General features: G+C 47.1%; 1 protein-coding gene across 7 annotated transcripts in view; it reads left to right on the top strand.

Annotated features, from left to right (window-relative positions):
• Window positions 1-13653, top strand: part of IZUMO1 (izumo sperm-oocyte fusion 1) — a 393444-nt gene that overhangs the window by 212251 nt on the left and 167540 nt on the right. For all 7 annotated transcript variants that reach the window (XM_063942733.1, XM_063942731.1, XM_063942732.1 and 4 more), the window contains one exon: window positions 829-912. In XM_063942733.1, coding sequence (XP_063798803.1) covers window positions 834-912 — 79 coding nt within the window. In that variant the 5' untranslated portion in view covers window positions 829-833. The remainder of the gene's footprint in view (window positions 1-828; window positions 913-13653) is intronic.

The following is a 13653-nucleotide window of genomic DNA, read 5'->3' as shown; positions in this document are numbered from 1 at the left end:
AGCAGCACACAAGGCTGTGGGTTCACTCTTCAAGGAAGAGCGTTATGCTAAGAGTGCTGCCATTTTCTCCTTTCCTGTGGTCTCTCTCTGCTCAGGTGCCCAGATACCTCATTGTAAGATTACAATAGCTTTTATGATCCTTTTTCTTTTTTATTACCTGTTTTTCTGTATACTTTAAACCTGGAGATATTTCTAAATAAATCTAAAAATGTATCAGCTTATCTCTGTGCTATTAAAAATTAATGTTCCTGAAAAAGGGCCCATGCTATATGTATGTAATAATTATGCAATTTAAGTGTCTGACAATTGCTAGTTAGAGTAAAACCCACGTCACGACCGCCAGTCTACTTCAGGTTGGCATATCTGAGCGTAGACTATGGCGCAGTGGTGTGACAACAGGGTAGCCCACCCCCACTCCTCTGGCTAGCCCCTTCTTGTCTGCACTGCCCCCCTGACTGTGCACGGTGTGTGCCCCTTCCCCTGCACCTCCATGAGGCAGCAGAAGTGCAGGTCTTATCTGCTGAAGGGTAGCCTCCTCTCAAGCAGTGACCCCTTTCTTCCCACTCCAAATCTAGTGCTGCTGTCCAGGGACTGATTCTACTTATTTCCAGCCAACACCCCCTCCCCCACTTTTACTCCAGCTCTGAAAACATGATGTATGCTTTTGGACCATCCATAAATAGCCCTGCAAAATCAATTTATTTTGCAATGCTCATTGAGAGGATTTATTAAATGAAGCCCTATGAAAGGAACACACATTTTTCTGTTTAATATGTTATACATTGTACAACATCTTGAGATAAACTATAATGTTTTTTTTTCCCTTAGGTATAATGATGCAAACATTTACAACCTGTGAAAGCTGTGAAGAAGAGAAACTTGTTTGTGTAGGAGGTCCAGCAAAGCTCTCAGGTATAATATGAAGCATTTAGCACGGCTCTTAGGGCTGTAACACTAGAGATGAGCGGGTTCGGTTTCTCTGAATCCGAACCCGCCAGAACTTCATGTTTTTTTTCACGGGTCCGAGCGACTCGGATCTTCCCGCCTTGCTCGGTTAACCCGAGCGCGCCCGAACGTCATCATGACGCTGTCGGATTCTCGCGAGGCTTGGATTCTATCGCGAGACTCGGATTCTATATAAGGAGCCGCGCGTCGCCGCCATTTTCACACGTGCATTGAGATTGATAGGGAGAGGACGTGGCTGGCGTCCTCTCCATTTAGATTATAAGAGACTGAGAGAGATTTACTGGAGCTGACTAGGAGGAGTACTGTTACTGTAGAAGTGTAGAGACTGAGTGGAGAGAGTTTACTAGTGAGGACAGTGCAGTTTACTTTATAATCCGTTCTCTGCCTGAAAAAAGCGATACACAGCACACAGTGACTCAGTCACATACCATATCTGTGTGCACTGCTCAGGCTCAGGCCAGTGTGCTGCATCATCTATTATCTATATATAATATTATATATATCTGTCTGACTGCTCAGCTCACACAGCTTATAATTGTGGGGGAGACTGGGGAGCACTACTGCAGTGCCAGTTATAGGTTATAGCAGGAGCCAGGAGTACATAATATATTATATAGTGAGTGACCACCAGACACACAGTGCAGTTTATTTAATATATCCGTTCTCTGCCTGAAAAAAGCGATACACACAGTGACTCAGTCAGTCACATACCATATCTGTGTGCACTGCTCAGGCTCAGGCCAGTGTGCTGCATCATCTATATATATTATATATCTGTCTGACTGCTCAGCTCACACAGCTTATAATTGTGGGGGAGACTGGGGAGCACTACTGCAGTGCCAGTTATAGGTTATAGCAGGAGCCAGGAGTACATATTATATTAAAATTAAACAGTGCACACTTTTGCTGCAGGAGTGCCACTGCCAGTGTGACTGACCAGTGACCTGACCACACTGACCACCAGTATAGTTAGTAGTATACTTATATTGTGATTGCCTGAAAAAGTTAAACACTCGTCGTGTGACTTCACTTGTGTGTTTTTTTTTTTTTTATTCTATAAAAATAAAACTCATTCTGCTGACAGACAGTGTCCAGCAGGTCCGTCATTATATAATATATAATATATACCTGTCCGGCTGCAGTAGTGATATATATATATTTTTTATATCATTTATCATCCAGTCGCAGCAGACACAGTACGGTAGTTCACGGCTGTGGCTACCTCTGTGTCTCTGCACTCGGCAGGCAGTCCGTCCATAATTGTAATACCACCTAACCGTGGATTTTTTTCATTCTTCTTTATACATACATAGTTACATAGACATCTTCTCTTTATCAACCAGTCTATATTAGCTGCAGACACAGTACAGTACGGTAGTTCACGGCTGTGGCTACCTCTGTGTCTGCACTCGGCAGGCAGTCCGTCCATAATTGTATACCACCTAACCGTGGATTTTTTTCATTCTTCTTTATACATACATAGTTACATAGACATCTTCTCTTTATCAACCAGTCTATATTAGCTGCAGACACAGTACAGTACGGTAGTTCACGGCTGTGGCTACCTCTGTGTCTGCACTCGGCAGGCAGTCCGTCCATAATTGTATACCACCTAACCGTGGATTTTTTTCAGTCTTCTTTATACATACATAGTTACATAGACATCTTCTCTTTATCAACCAGTCTATATTAGCTGCAGACACAGTACAGTACGGTAGTTCACGGCTGTGGCTACCTCTGTGTCTGCAGTCGGCAGGCAGTCCATAATTGTATACTAGTATCCATCTCCATTGTTTACCTGAGGTGCCTTTTAGTTGTGCCTATTAAAATATGGAGAACAAAAATGTTGAGGTTCCAAAATTAGGGAAAGATCAAGATCCACTTCCACCTCGTGCTGAAGCTGCTGCCACTAGTCATGGCCGAGACGATGAAATGCCAGCAACGTCGTCTGCCAAGGCCGATGCCCAATGTCATAGTACAGAGCATGTCAAATCCAAAACACCAAATATCAGAAAAAAAAGGACTCCAAAACCTAAAATAAAATTGTCGGAGGAGAAGCGTAAACTTGCCAATATGCCATTTACCACACGGAGTGGCAAGGAACGGCTGAGGCCCTGGCCTATGTTCATGGCTAGTGGTTCAGCTTCACATGAGGATGGAAGCACTCAGCCTCTCGCTAGAAAAATGAAAAGACTCAAGCTGGCAAAAGCAGCACAGCAAAGAACTGTGCATTCTTCGAAATCCCAAATCCACAAGGAGAGTCCAATTGTGTCGGTTGCGATGCCTGACCTTCCCAACACTGGACGTGAAGAGCATGCGCCTTCCACCATTTGCACGCCCCCTGCAAGTGCTGGAAGGAGCACCCGCAGTCCAGTTCCTGATAGTCAGATTGAAGATGTCAGTGTTGAAGTACACCAGGATGAGGAGGATATGGGTGTTGCTGGCGCTGGGGAGGAAATTGACCAGGAGGATTCTGATGGTGAGGTGGTTTGTTTAAGTCAGGCACCCGGGGAGACACCTGTTGTCCGTGGGAGGAATATGGCCGTTGACATGCCAGGTGAAAATACCAAAAAAATCAGCTGTTCGGTGTGGAGGTATTTCACCAGAAATGCGGACAACAGGTGTCAAGCCGTGTGTTCCCTTTGTCAAGCTGTAATAAGTAGGGGTAAGGACGTTAACCACCTCGGAACATCCTCCCTTATACGTCACCTGCAGCGCATTCATAATAAGTCAGTGACAAGTTCAAAAACTTTGGGTGACAGCGGAAGCAGTCCACTGACCAGTAAATCCCTTCCTCTTGTAACCAAGCTCACGCAAACCACCCCACCAACTCCCTCAGTGTCAATTTCCTCCTTCCCCAGGAATGCCAATAGTCCTGCAGGCCATGTCACTGGCAATTCTGACGAGTCCTCTCCTGCCTGGGATTCCTCCGATGCATCCTTGCGTGTAACGCCTACTGCTGCTGGCGCTGCTGTTGTTGCCGCTGGGAGTCGATGGTCATCCCAGAGGGGAAGTCGTAAGCCCACTTGTACTACTTCCAGTAAGCAATTGACTGTTCAACAGTCCTTTGCGAGGAAGATGAAATATCACAGCAGTCATCCTACTGCAAAGCGGATAACTGAGGCCTTGGCATCCTGGGTGGTGAGAAACGTGGTTCCGGTATCCATCATTACTGCAGAGCCAACTAGAGACTTGTTGGAGGTACTGTGTCCCCGGTACCAAATACCATCTAGGTTCCATTTCTCTAGGCAGGCGATACCGAAAATGTACACAGACCTCAGAAAAAGAGTCACCAGTGTCCTAAAAAATGCAGCTGTACCCAATGTCCACTTAACCACGGACATGTGGACAAGTGGAGCAGGGCAGGGTCAGGACTATATGACTGTGACAGCCCACTGGGTAGATGTATGGACTCCCGCCGCAAGAACAGCAGCGGCGGCACCAGTAGCAGCATCTCGCAAACGCCAACTCTTTCCTAGGCAGGCTACGCTTTGTATCACCGGTTTCCAGAATACGCACACAGCTGAAAACCTCTTACGGCAACTGAGGAAGATCATCGCGGAATGGCTTACCCCAATTGGACTCTCCTGTGGATTTGTGGCATCAGACAACGCCAGCAATATTGTGTGTGCATTAAATATGGGCAAATTCCAGCACGTCCCATGTTTTGCACATACCTTGAATTTGGTGGTGCAGAATTTTTTAAAAAACGACAGGGGCGTGCAAGAGATGCTGTCGGTGGCCAGAAAAATTGCGGGACACTTTCGGCGTACAGGCACCACGTACAGAAGACTGGAGCACCACCAAAAACTACTGAACCTGCCCTGCCATCATCTGAAGCAAGAAGTGGTAACGAGGTGGAATTCAACCCTCTATATGCTTCAGAGGTTGGAGGAGCAGCAAAAGGCCATTCAAGCCTATACAATTGAGCACGATATAGGAGGTGGAATGCACCTGTCTCAAGTGCAGTGGAGAATGATTTCAACGTTGTGCAAGGTTCTGATGCCCTTTGAACTTGCCACACGTGAAGTCAGTTCAGACACTGCCAGCCTGAGTCAGGTCATTCCCCTCATCAGGCTTTTGCAGAAGAAGCTGGAGACATTGAAGGAGGAGCTAACACGGAGCGATTCCGCTAGGCATGTGGGACTTGTGGATGCAGCCCTTAATTCGCTTAACAAGGATTCACGGGTGGTCAATCTGTTGAAATCAGAGCACTACATTTTGGCCACCGTGCTCGATCCTAGATTTAAAGCCTACCTTGGATCTCTCTTTCCGGCAGACACAAGTCTGCTGGGGTTGAAAGACCTGCTGGTGACAAAATTGTCAAGTCAAGCGGAACGCGACCTGTCAACATCTCCTCCTTCACATTCTCCCGCAACTGGGGGTGCGAGGAAAAGGCTCAGAATTCCGAGCCCACCCGCTGGCGGTGATGCAGGGCAGTCTGGAGCGACTGCTGATGCTGACATCTGGTCCGGACTGAAGGACCTGACAACGATTACGGACATGTCGTCTACTGTCACTGCATATGATTCTCTCAACATTGATAGAATGGTGGAGGATTATATGAGTGACCGCATCCAAGTAGGCACGTCACACAGTCCGTACTTATAATGGCAGGAAAAAGAGGCAATTTGGAGGCCCTTGCACAAACTGGCTTTATTCTACCTAAGTTGCCCTCCCACAAGTGTGTACTCCGAAAGAGTGTTTAGTGCCGCCGCTCACCTTGTCAGCAATCGGCGTACGAGGTTACTTCCAGAAAATGTGGAGAAGATGATGTTCATTAAAATGAATTATAATCAATTCCTCCGCGGAGACATTGACCAGCAGCAATTGCCTCCACAAAGTACACAGGGAGCTGAGATGGTGGATTCCAGTGGGGACGAATTGATAATCTGTGAGGAGGGGGATGTACACGGTGATATATCGGAGGGTGAAGATGAGGTGGACATCTTGCCTCTGTAGAGCCAGTTTGTGCAAGGAGAGATTAATTGCTTCTTTTTTGGGGGGGGGTCCAAACCAACCCGTCATATCAGTCACAGTCGTGTGGCAGACCCTGTCACTGAAATGATGGGTTGGTTAAAGTGTGCATGTCCTGTTTTGTTTATACAACATAAGGGTGGGTGGGAGGGCCCAAGGACAATTCCATCTTGCACCTCTTTTTTCTTTTCTTTTTCTTTGCATCATGTGCTGATTGGGGAGGGTTTTTTGGAAGGGACATCCTGCGTGACACTGCAGTGCCACTCCTAGATGGGCCCGGTGTTTGTGTCGGCCACTAGGGTCGCTAATCTTACTCACACAGTCAGCTACCTCATTGCGCCTCTTTTTTTCTTTGCGTCATGTGCTGTTTGGGGAGGGTTTTTTGGAAGGGACATCCTGCGTGACACTGCAGTGCCACTCCTAGATGGGCCCGGTGTTTGTGTCGGCCACTAGGGTCGCTAATCTTACTCACACAGCTACCTCATTGCGCCTCTTTTTTTCTTTGCGTCATGTGCTGTTTGGGGAGGGTTTTTTTGGAAGGGCCATCCTGCGTGACACTGCAGTGCCACTCCTAGATGGGCCCGGTGTTTGTGTCGGCCACTAGGGTCGCTTATCTTACTCACACAGCTACCTCATTGCGCCTCTTTTTTTCTTTGCGTCATGTGCTGTTTGGGGAGGGTTTTTTGGAAGGGACATCCTGCGTGACACTGCAGTGCCACTCCTAGATGGGCCCGGTGTTTGTGTCGGCCACTAGGGTCGCTTATCTTACTCACACAGCGACCTCGGTGCAAATTTTAGGACTAAAAATAATATTGTGAGGTGTGAGGTATTCAGAATAGACTGAAAATGAGTGTAAATTATGGTTTTTGAGGTTAATAATACTTTGGGATCAAAATGACCCCCAAATTCTATGATTTAAGCTGTTTTTTAGTGTTTTTTGAAAAAAACACCCGAATCCAAAACACACCCGAATCCGACAAAAAAAATTCGGTGAGGTTTTGCCAAAACGCGTTCGAACCCAAAACACGGCCGCGGAACCGAACCCAAAACCAAAACACAAAACCCGAAAAATTTCAGGCGCTCATCTCTATGTAACACACACTCCGGTTTTTCCCGGATGGCAAAAAGCCGGACAAACTTTGTCCGGCTTTTTGCCATCCGGGAGAAACCGGCAGAGTCTGTCACACAGGACGGCTTTGAGCCGTGTGTGATGCTGTGCGCATGCGCAGCATCAGACACGGCTTGAGAAAAAAACGTTGTGTGTGAAAGCTCCCCTTCACACACACGGTTTACTGGCTGCAAAGACGGCCCGGCAGCCGGACCTTCCAGTGGTGAGACCCGGCTGCAACCCGGCAGCCGGGCCTGGACCGTGCCGTGTGTAAGGACACCTTGCGCTGCATGTGTCTTTACATCACGGCAGCGGTTTAAAGCTGGCCGGGTGTTTGCCAGGCGGCCCCAGCCGCCTCGTGTGTTTTGGCCCTTACTGTTTGCAGAGTAATAGCCTATGAGTTGCAGGAAACCTGCGTAATTCCAGCGTTTAAGACCATAGATTTAAAGCGTGAAAAATTTTAAAGGTAAAACCAACCTGGTTCTGCCTTATAAATTATTACTGCGTTAAATCTGCGGGCAAAAATTCCAGTTCCTACAACTTGAAGGCTATTACATATAAGCCATAGCATTGCTTTGCATTTCACATGATACTTATCCTGGGTGTGGTATAAAATGTTGATATTCACTAGTGATGAGCGGGTTCGGATCCTCTGGGTCCGAACCCGCCCGAACTTCACCTTTTTTTGCACGGGTCCGAGCAACTCGGATCCTCCCGCCTTGCTCGGTTAACCCGAGCGCGCCCGAACGTCATCATCCCGCGGTCAGATTCTCGCGAGATTCGTATTCTATATAAGGAGCCGCGCGTCGCCGTCATTTTTCACTCGTACATTGGAGATGATCGTGAGAGGAAGTGGCTGGCGTCCTCTCAGTTTATATGTTCAGTGGGCTGCAAATATCTGTGCTCAGTGTGCTGCAAATATCTGTGCTCACTGTGCTGCAAGTGCAAATATCTACGTTCTCTGCCTGAAAAACGCTCCATATCTGTGCTCAGTGTGCTGCAAATATCTGTGCTCAGTGTGCTAATTGCTTTATTGTGGGGACTGGGGACCAGCAGTATTATATAGTAGGAGGACAGTGCAGAGTTTTGCTGACCAGTGACCACCAGTATTATACGTTCTCTGCCTGAAAAACGCTCCATATCTATGCTGCATTGTAGTATATAGTAGGAGGACAGTGCAGAATTTTGCTGACCACCAGTATAACTATATATATATAGCAGTACGGTACAGTAGTCCACTGCTTTACCTCTGTGTCGTCAAGTATACTATCCATCCATACCTGTGGTGCGTTTAAGTTTTGCACAGTTTGCTGACCAACTGTATACAATATATAGCAGTACGGTACAGAAGGCCACTGCTCTACCTACCTCTGTGTCGTCAAGTATACTATCCATCTATACCTGTGGTGCATTTCAGTTTTGCACAGTTTGCTGACCACCAGTATATAATATATAGCAGTACGGTACAGTAGGCCACTGCTCTACCTACCTCAGTGTCGTCAAGTATACTATCCATCCATACCTGTGGTGCATTTCAGTTTTGCACAGTTTGCTGACCACCAGTATATAATATATAGCAGTACGGTACAGTAGGCCACTGCTCTACCTACCTCTGTGTCGTCAAGTATACTATCCATCCATACCTGTGGTGCATTTCAATTTTGCACAGTTTGCTGACCACCAGTATATAATATATAGCAGTACGGTACTGAAGGCCACTGCTCTACCTACCTCTGTGTCGTCAAGTATACTATCCATCCATACCTGTGGTGCATTTCAGTTTTGCACAGTTTGCTGACCACCAGTATATAATATATAGCAGTACGGTACAGAAGGCCACTGCTCTACCTACCTCTGTGTCGTCAAGTATACTATCCATCCATACCTGTGGTGCATTTCAGTTTTGCACAGTTTGCTGACCACCAGTATATAATATATAGCAGTACGGTACTGTAGGCCACTGCTCTACCTACCTCTGTGTCGTCAAGTATACTATCCATCCATACCTGTGGTGCATTTCAGTTTTGCACAGTTTGCTGACCACCCGTATATAATATATAGCAGTACGGTAGAGTTGGCCACTGCTCTACCTACCTCTGTGTCGTCAAGTATACTATCCATCCATACCTGTGGTGCATTTCAGTTTTGCACAGTTTGTTGACCACCAGTATATAATATATAGCAGTACGGTACAGTAGGCCACTGCTCTACCTACCTCTGTGTCGTCAAGTATACTATCCATCCATACCTGTGGTGCATTTCAGTTATGCACAGTTTGCTGACCACCAGTATATAATATATAGCAGTACGGTACAGAAGGCCACTGCTCTACCTACCTCTGTGTCGTCAAGTATACTATCCATCCATACCTGTGGTGCATTTCAGTTTTGCACAGTTTGCTGACCACCGGTATATAATATATAGCAGTATGGTACAGTAGGCCACTGCTCTACCTACCTCTGTGTCGTCAAGTAGACTATCCATCCATACCTGTGGTGCATTTCAGTTTTGCACAGTTTGCTCACCACCAGTATATAATATATAGCAGTACGGTACAGTAGGCCACTGCTCTACCTACCTCTGTGTCGTCAAGTATACTATCCATCCATACCTGTGGTGCAATTCAGTTTTGCACAGTTTGCTGACCACCAGTATATAATATATAGCAGTACAGTACAGAAGGCCACTGCTCTACCTACCTCTGTGTCGTCAACTATACTATCCATCCATACCTGTGGTGCATTTAAGTTTTGCACAGTTTGCTGACCACCAGTATATAATATATAGCAGTATGGTACAGTAGGCCACTGCTCTACCTACCTCTGTGTCGTCAAGTATACTATCCATCCATACCTGTGGTGCATTTCAGTTTTGCACAGTTTGCTGACCACCGGTATATAATATATAGCAGTACGGTACAGTAGGCCACTGCTCTACCTACCTCTGTGTCGTCAAGTATACTATCCATCCATACCTGTGGTGCATTTCAGTTGTGCGCAGTATATATAGTAGTAGGCCATTGCTATTGATACTGGCATATAATTCCACACGTTAAAAAATGGAGAACAAAAATGTGGAGGGTAAAATAGGGAAAGATCAAGATCCACTTCCACCTCGTGCTGAAGCTGCTGCCACTAGTCATGGCCAAGACGATGAAATGCCATCGTCGTCTGCAAAGGCCGATGCCCAATGTCATCGTAGAGAGCATGTAAAATCCAAAAAAATAAAGCTCAGTAAAATGACCCAAAAATCTAAATCAAAATCGTCTGAGGAGAAGCGTAAACTTGCCAATGTGCCATTTACGACACGGAGTGGCAAGGAACGGCTGAGGGCCTGGCCTATGTTCATGGCTAGTGGTTCAGCTTCACATGAGGATGGAAGCACTCATCCTCCTGCTAGAAAGAGTTAAGATGGCAAAAGCATAGCAAAGAACTGTGCGTTCTTCTAAATCACAAATCCCCAAGGAGAGTCCAATTGTGTCGTTTGCGATGCCTGACCTTCCCAACACTGGACGGGAAGAGGTGGCGCCTTCCACCATTTGCACGCCCCCTGCAAGTGCTGGAAGGAGCACCTGCAGTCCAGTTCCTGATAGTCAAATTGAAGATGTCACTGTTGAAGTACACCAGGCTGAGGATATGGGTGTTGCTGGCGCTGGGGAGGAAATTGACAAGGAGGATTCTGATGGTGAGGTGGTTTGTTTAAGTCAGGCACCCGGGGAGACACCTGTTGTCCGTGGGATGAATATGGCCATTGACATGCCTGGTCAAAATACAAAAAAAAAATTACCTCTTCGGTGTGGAATTATTTCAACAGAAATGCGGATAACTGGTGTCAAGCCGTGTGTTGCTTTTGTCAAGCTGTAATAAGTAGGGGTAAGGACGTTAACCACCTAGGAACATCCTCCCTTATACGTCACCTGGAGCGCATTCATCAGAAGTCATTGACAAGTTCAAAAACTTTGGGTGACAGCGGAAGCAGTCCACTGCCAACTAAATCCCTTCCTCTTGTAACCAAGCTCCTGCAAACCACACCACCACTCCCTCAGTGTCAATTTCCTCCTTAGACAGGAAAGCCAATAGTCCTGCAGGCCATGTCACTGTCAAGTCTGACGAGTCCTCTCCTGCCTGGGATTCCTCTGATGCATCCTTGAGTGTAACGCCTACTGCTGCTGGCGCTGCTGCTGTTGCTGCTGGGAGTCGATCGTCATCCCAGAGGGGAAGTCGGAAGACCACTTGTACTACTTCCAGTAAGCAATTGACTGTCCAACAGTCCTTTGCGAGGAAGATGAAATATCACAGCAGTCATCCTGCTGCAAAGCGGATAACTCAGGGCTTGGCAGCCTGGGTGGTGAGAAACGTGTTTCCGGTATCCACCGTTAATTCACAGGGAACTAGGGAATTTATTGAGGTACTGTGTCCCCGGTACCAAATACCATCAAGGTTCCATTTCTCTAGGCAGGCGATACCGAAAATGTACACAGACGTCAGAAAAAGAGTCACCAGTGTCCTAAAAAATGCAGTTGTACCCAATGTCCACTTAACCACGGACATGTGGACAAGTGGACCAGGGCAGACTCAGGACTATATGACTGTGACAGCCCACTGGGTAGATGTATTGCCTCCCGCCGCAAGAACAGCAGCGGCGGCACCAGTAGCAGCATCTCGCAAACGCCAACTCGTTCCTAGGCAGGCTACGGTTTGTATCACCGCTTTCCATAAAAGGCACACAGCTGACAACCTCTTACGGAAACTGAGGAACATCATCGCAGAATGGCTTACCCCAATTGGACTCTCCTGGGGATTTGTGACATCGGACAATGCCACCAATATTGTGCGTGCATTACATCTGGGCAAATTCCAGCACGTCCCATGTTTTGCACATACATTGAATTTGGTGGTGCAGAATTATTTAAAAAACGACAGGGGCGTGCAAGAGATGCTGTTGGTGGCCCGAAGAATTGCGGGCCACTTTCGGCATTCAGCCACCACGTGCCGCAGACTGGAGCACCAGCAAACACTCCTGAACCTGCCCTGCCATCATCTGAAGCAAGAGGTGGTAACGAGGGGGAATTCAACCCTCTATATGCTTCAGAGGATGGAGGAGCAGCAAAAGGCCATTCAAGCCTATACAGCTACCTACGATATAGGCAAAGGAGGGGGAATGCACTGAATCAAGCGCAGTGGAGAATGATTTCAATGTTGTGCAAGGTTCTGCAACCCTTTGAACTTGCCACACGTGAAGTCAGTTCAGACACTGCCAGCCTGAGTCAGGTCATTCCCCTCATCAGGCTTTTGCAGAAGAAGCTGGAGAGATTGAAGGAGGAGCTAAAACAGAGCGATTCCGCTAGGCATGTGGGACTTTTGGATGGAGCCCTTCATTCGCTTAACCAGCATTCACGGGTGGTCAATCTGTTGAAATCAGAGCACTACATTTTAGCCACCGTGCTCGATCCTAGATTTAAAACCTACATTGTATCTCTCTTTCCGGAAGACACAAGTCTGCAGAGGTTCAAAGACCTGCTGGTGAGAAAATTGTCAAGTCAAGCGGAACGTGACCCGTCAACAGCTCCTACTTCACATTCTCCCGCAACTGGGGCTGCAAGAAAAAGGCTAAGAATTCCGAGCCCACCCACTGGCGGTGATGCAGGGCAGTCTGGAGCGAGTGCTGACATCTGGTCCGGACTGAAGGACCTGCCAACGATTACTGACATGTCGTCTACTGTCACTGCATATGATTCTGTCACCATTGAAAGAATGGTGGAGGATTATATGAGTGACCGCATCCAAGTAGGCACGTCAGACAGTCCGTACGTATACTGGCAGGAAAAAGAGGCAATTTGGAGGCCCTTGCACAAACTGGCTTTATTTTATCTAAGTTGCCCCCCCTACAGTGTGTACTCTGAAAGAGTGTTTAGTGCAGCCTCTCACCTTGTCAGCAATCGGCGTACGAGGTTACTTCCAGAAAATGTGGAGAAGATGATGTTCATCAAAATGAATTATAATCAATTCCTCCGTGGAAACATTCACCAGCAATTGCCTCCAGAAAGTACACAGGGACCTGAGATGGTGGATTCCAGTGGGGACGAATTAATAATCTGTGAGGAGGGGGATGTACACAGTGAAAGGGGTGAGGAATCGGACGATGAGGAGGAGGTGGACATCTTGCCTCTGTAGAGCCAGTTTGTGCAAGGAGAGATTGATTGCTTCTTTTTTGGTGGGGGCCCAAACAAACCAATCATTTCAGTCACAGTTGTGTGGCAGACCCTGTCGCTGAAATGATGGGTTTGTTAAAGTGTGCATGTCCTGTTTATACAACATAAGGGTGGGTGGGAGGGCCCAAGGACAATTCCATCTTGCACCTCTTTTTTCTTTCATTTTTCTTTGCATCATGTGCTGTTTGGGGACTATTTTTTCAAGTGCCATCCTGTCTGACACTGCAGTACCACTCCTAGATGGGCCAGATGTTTGTGTCGGCCACTTGGGTCGCTTAGCTTAGTCACACAGCTACCTCATTGCGCCTCTTTTTTTCTTTGCATCATGTGCTGTTTGGGGACTATTTTTTTGAAGTGCCATCCTGTCTGACACTGCAGTGCCACTCCTAGA

The sequence above is a fragment of the Pseudophryne corroboree genome, chromosome 10 (genome assembly GCF_028390025.1).
Source record: "Pseudophryne corroboree isolate aPseCor3 chromosome 10, aPseCor3.hap2, whole genome shotgun sequence".
Lineage (NCBI taxonomy): Eukaryota > Metazoa > Chordata > Amphibia > Anura > Myobatrachidae > Pseudophryne > Pseudophryne corroboree.
Note: the sequence above shows the minus strand (reverse complement) of the source record. Positions and strands in the feature narration are given on the sequence as shown.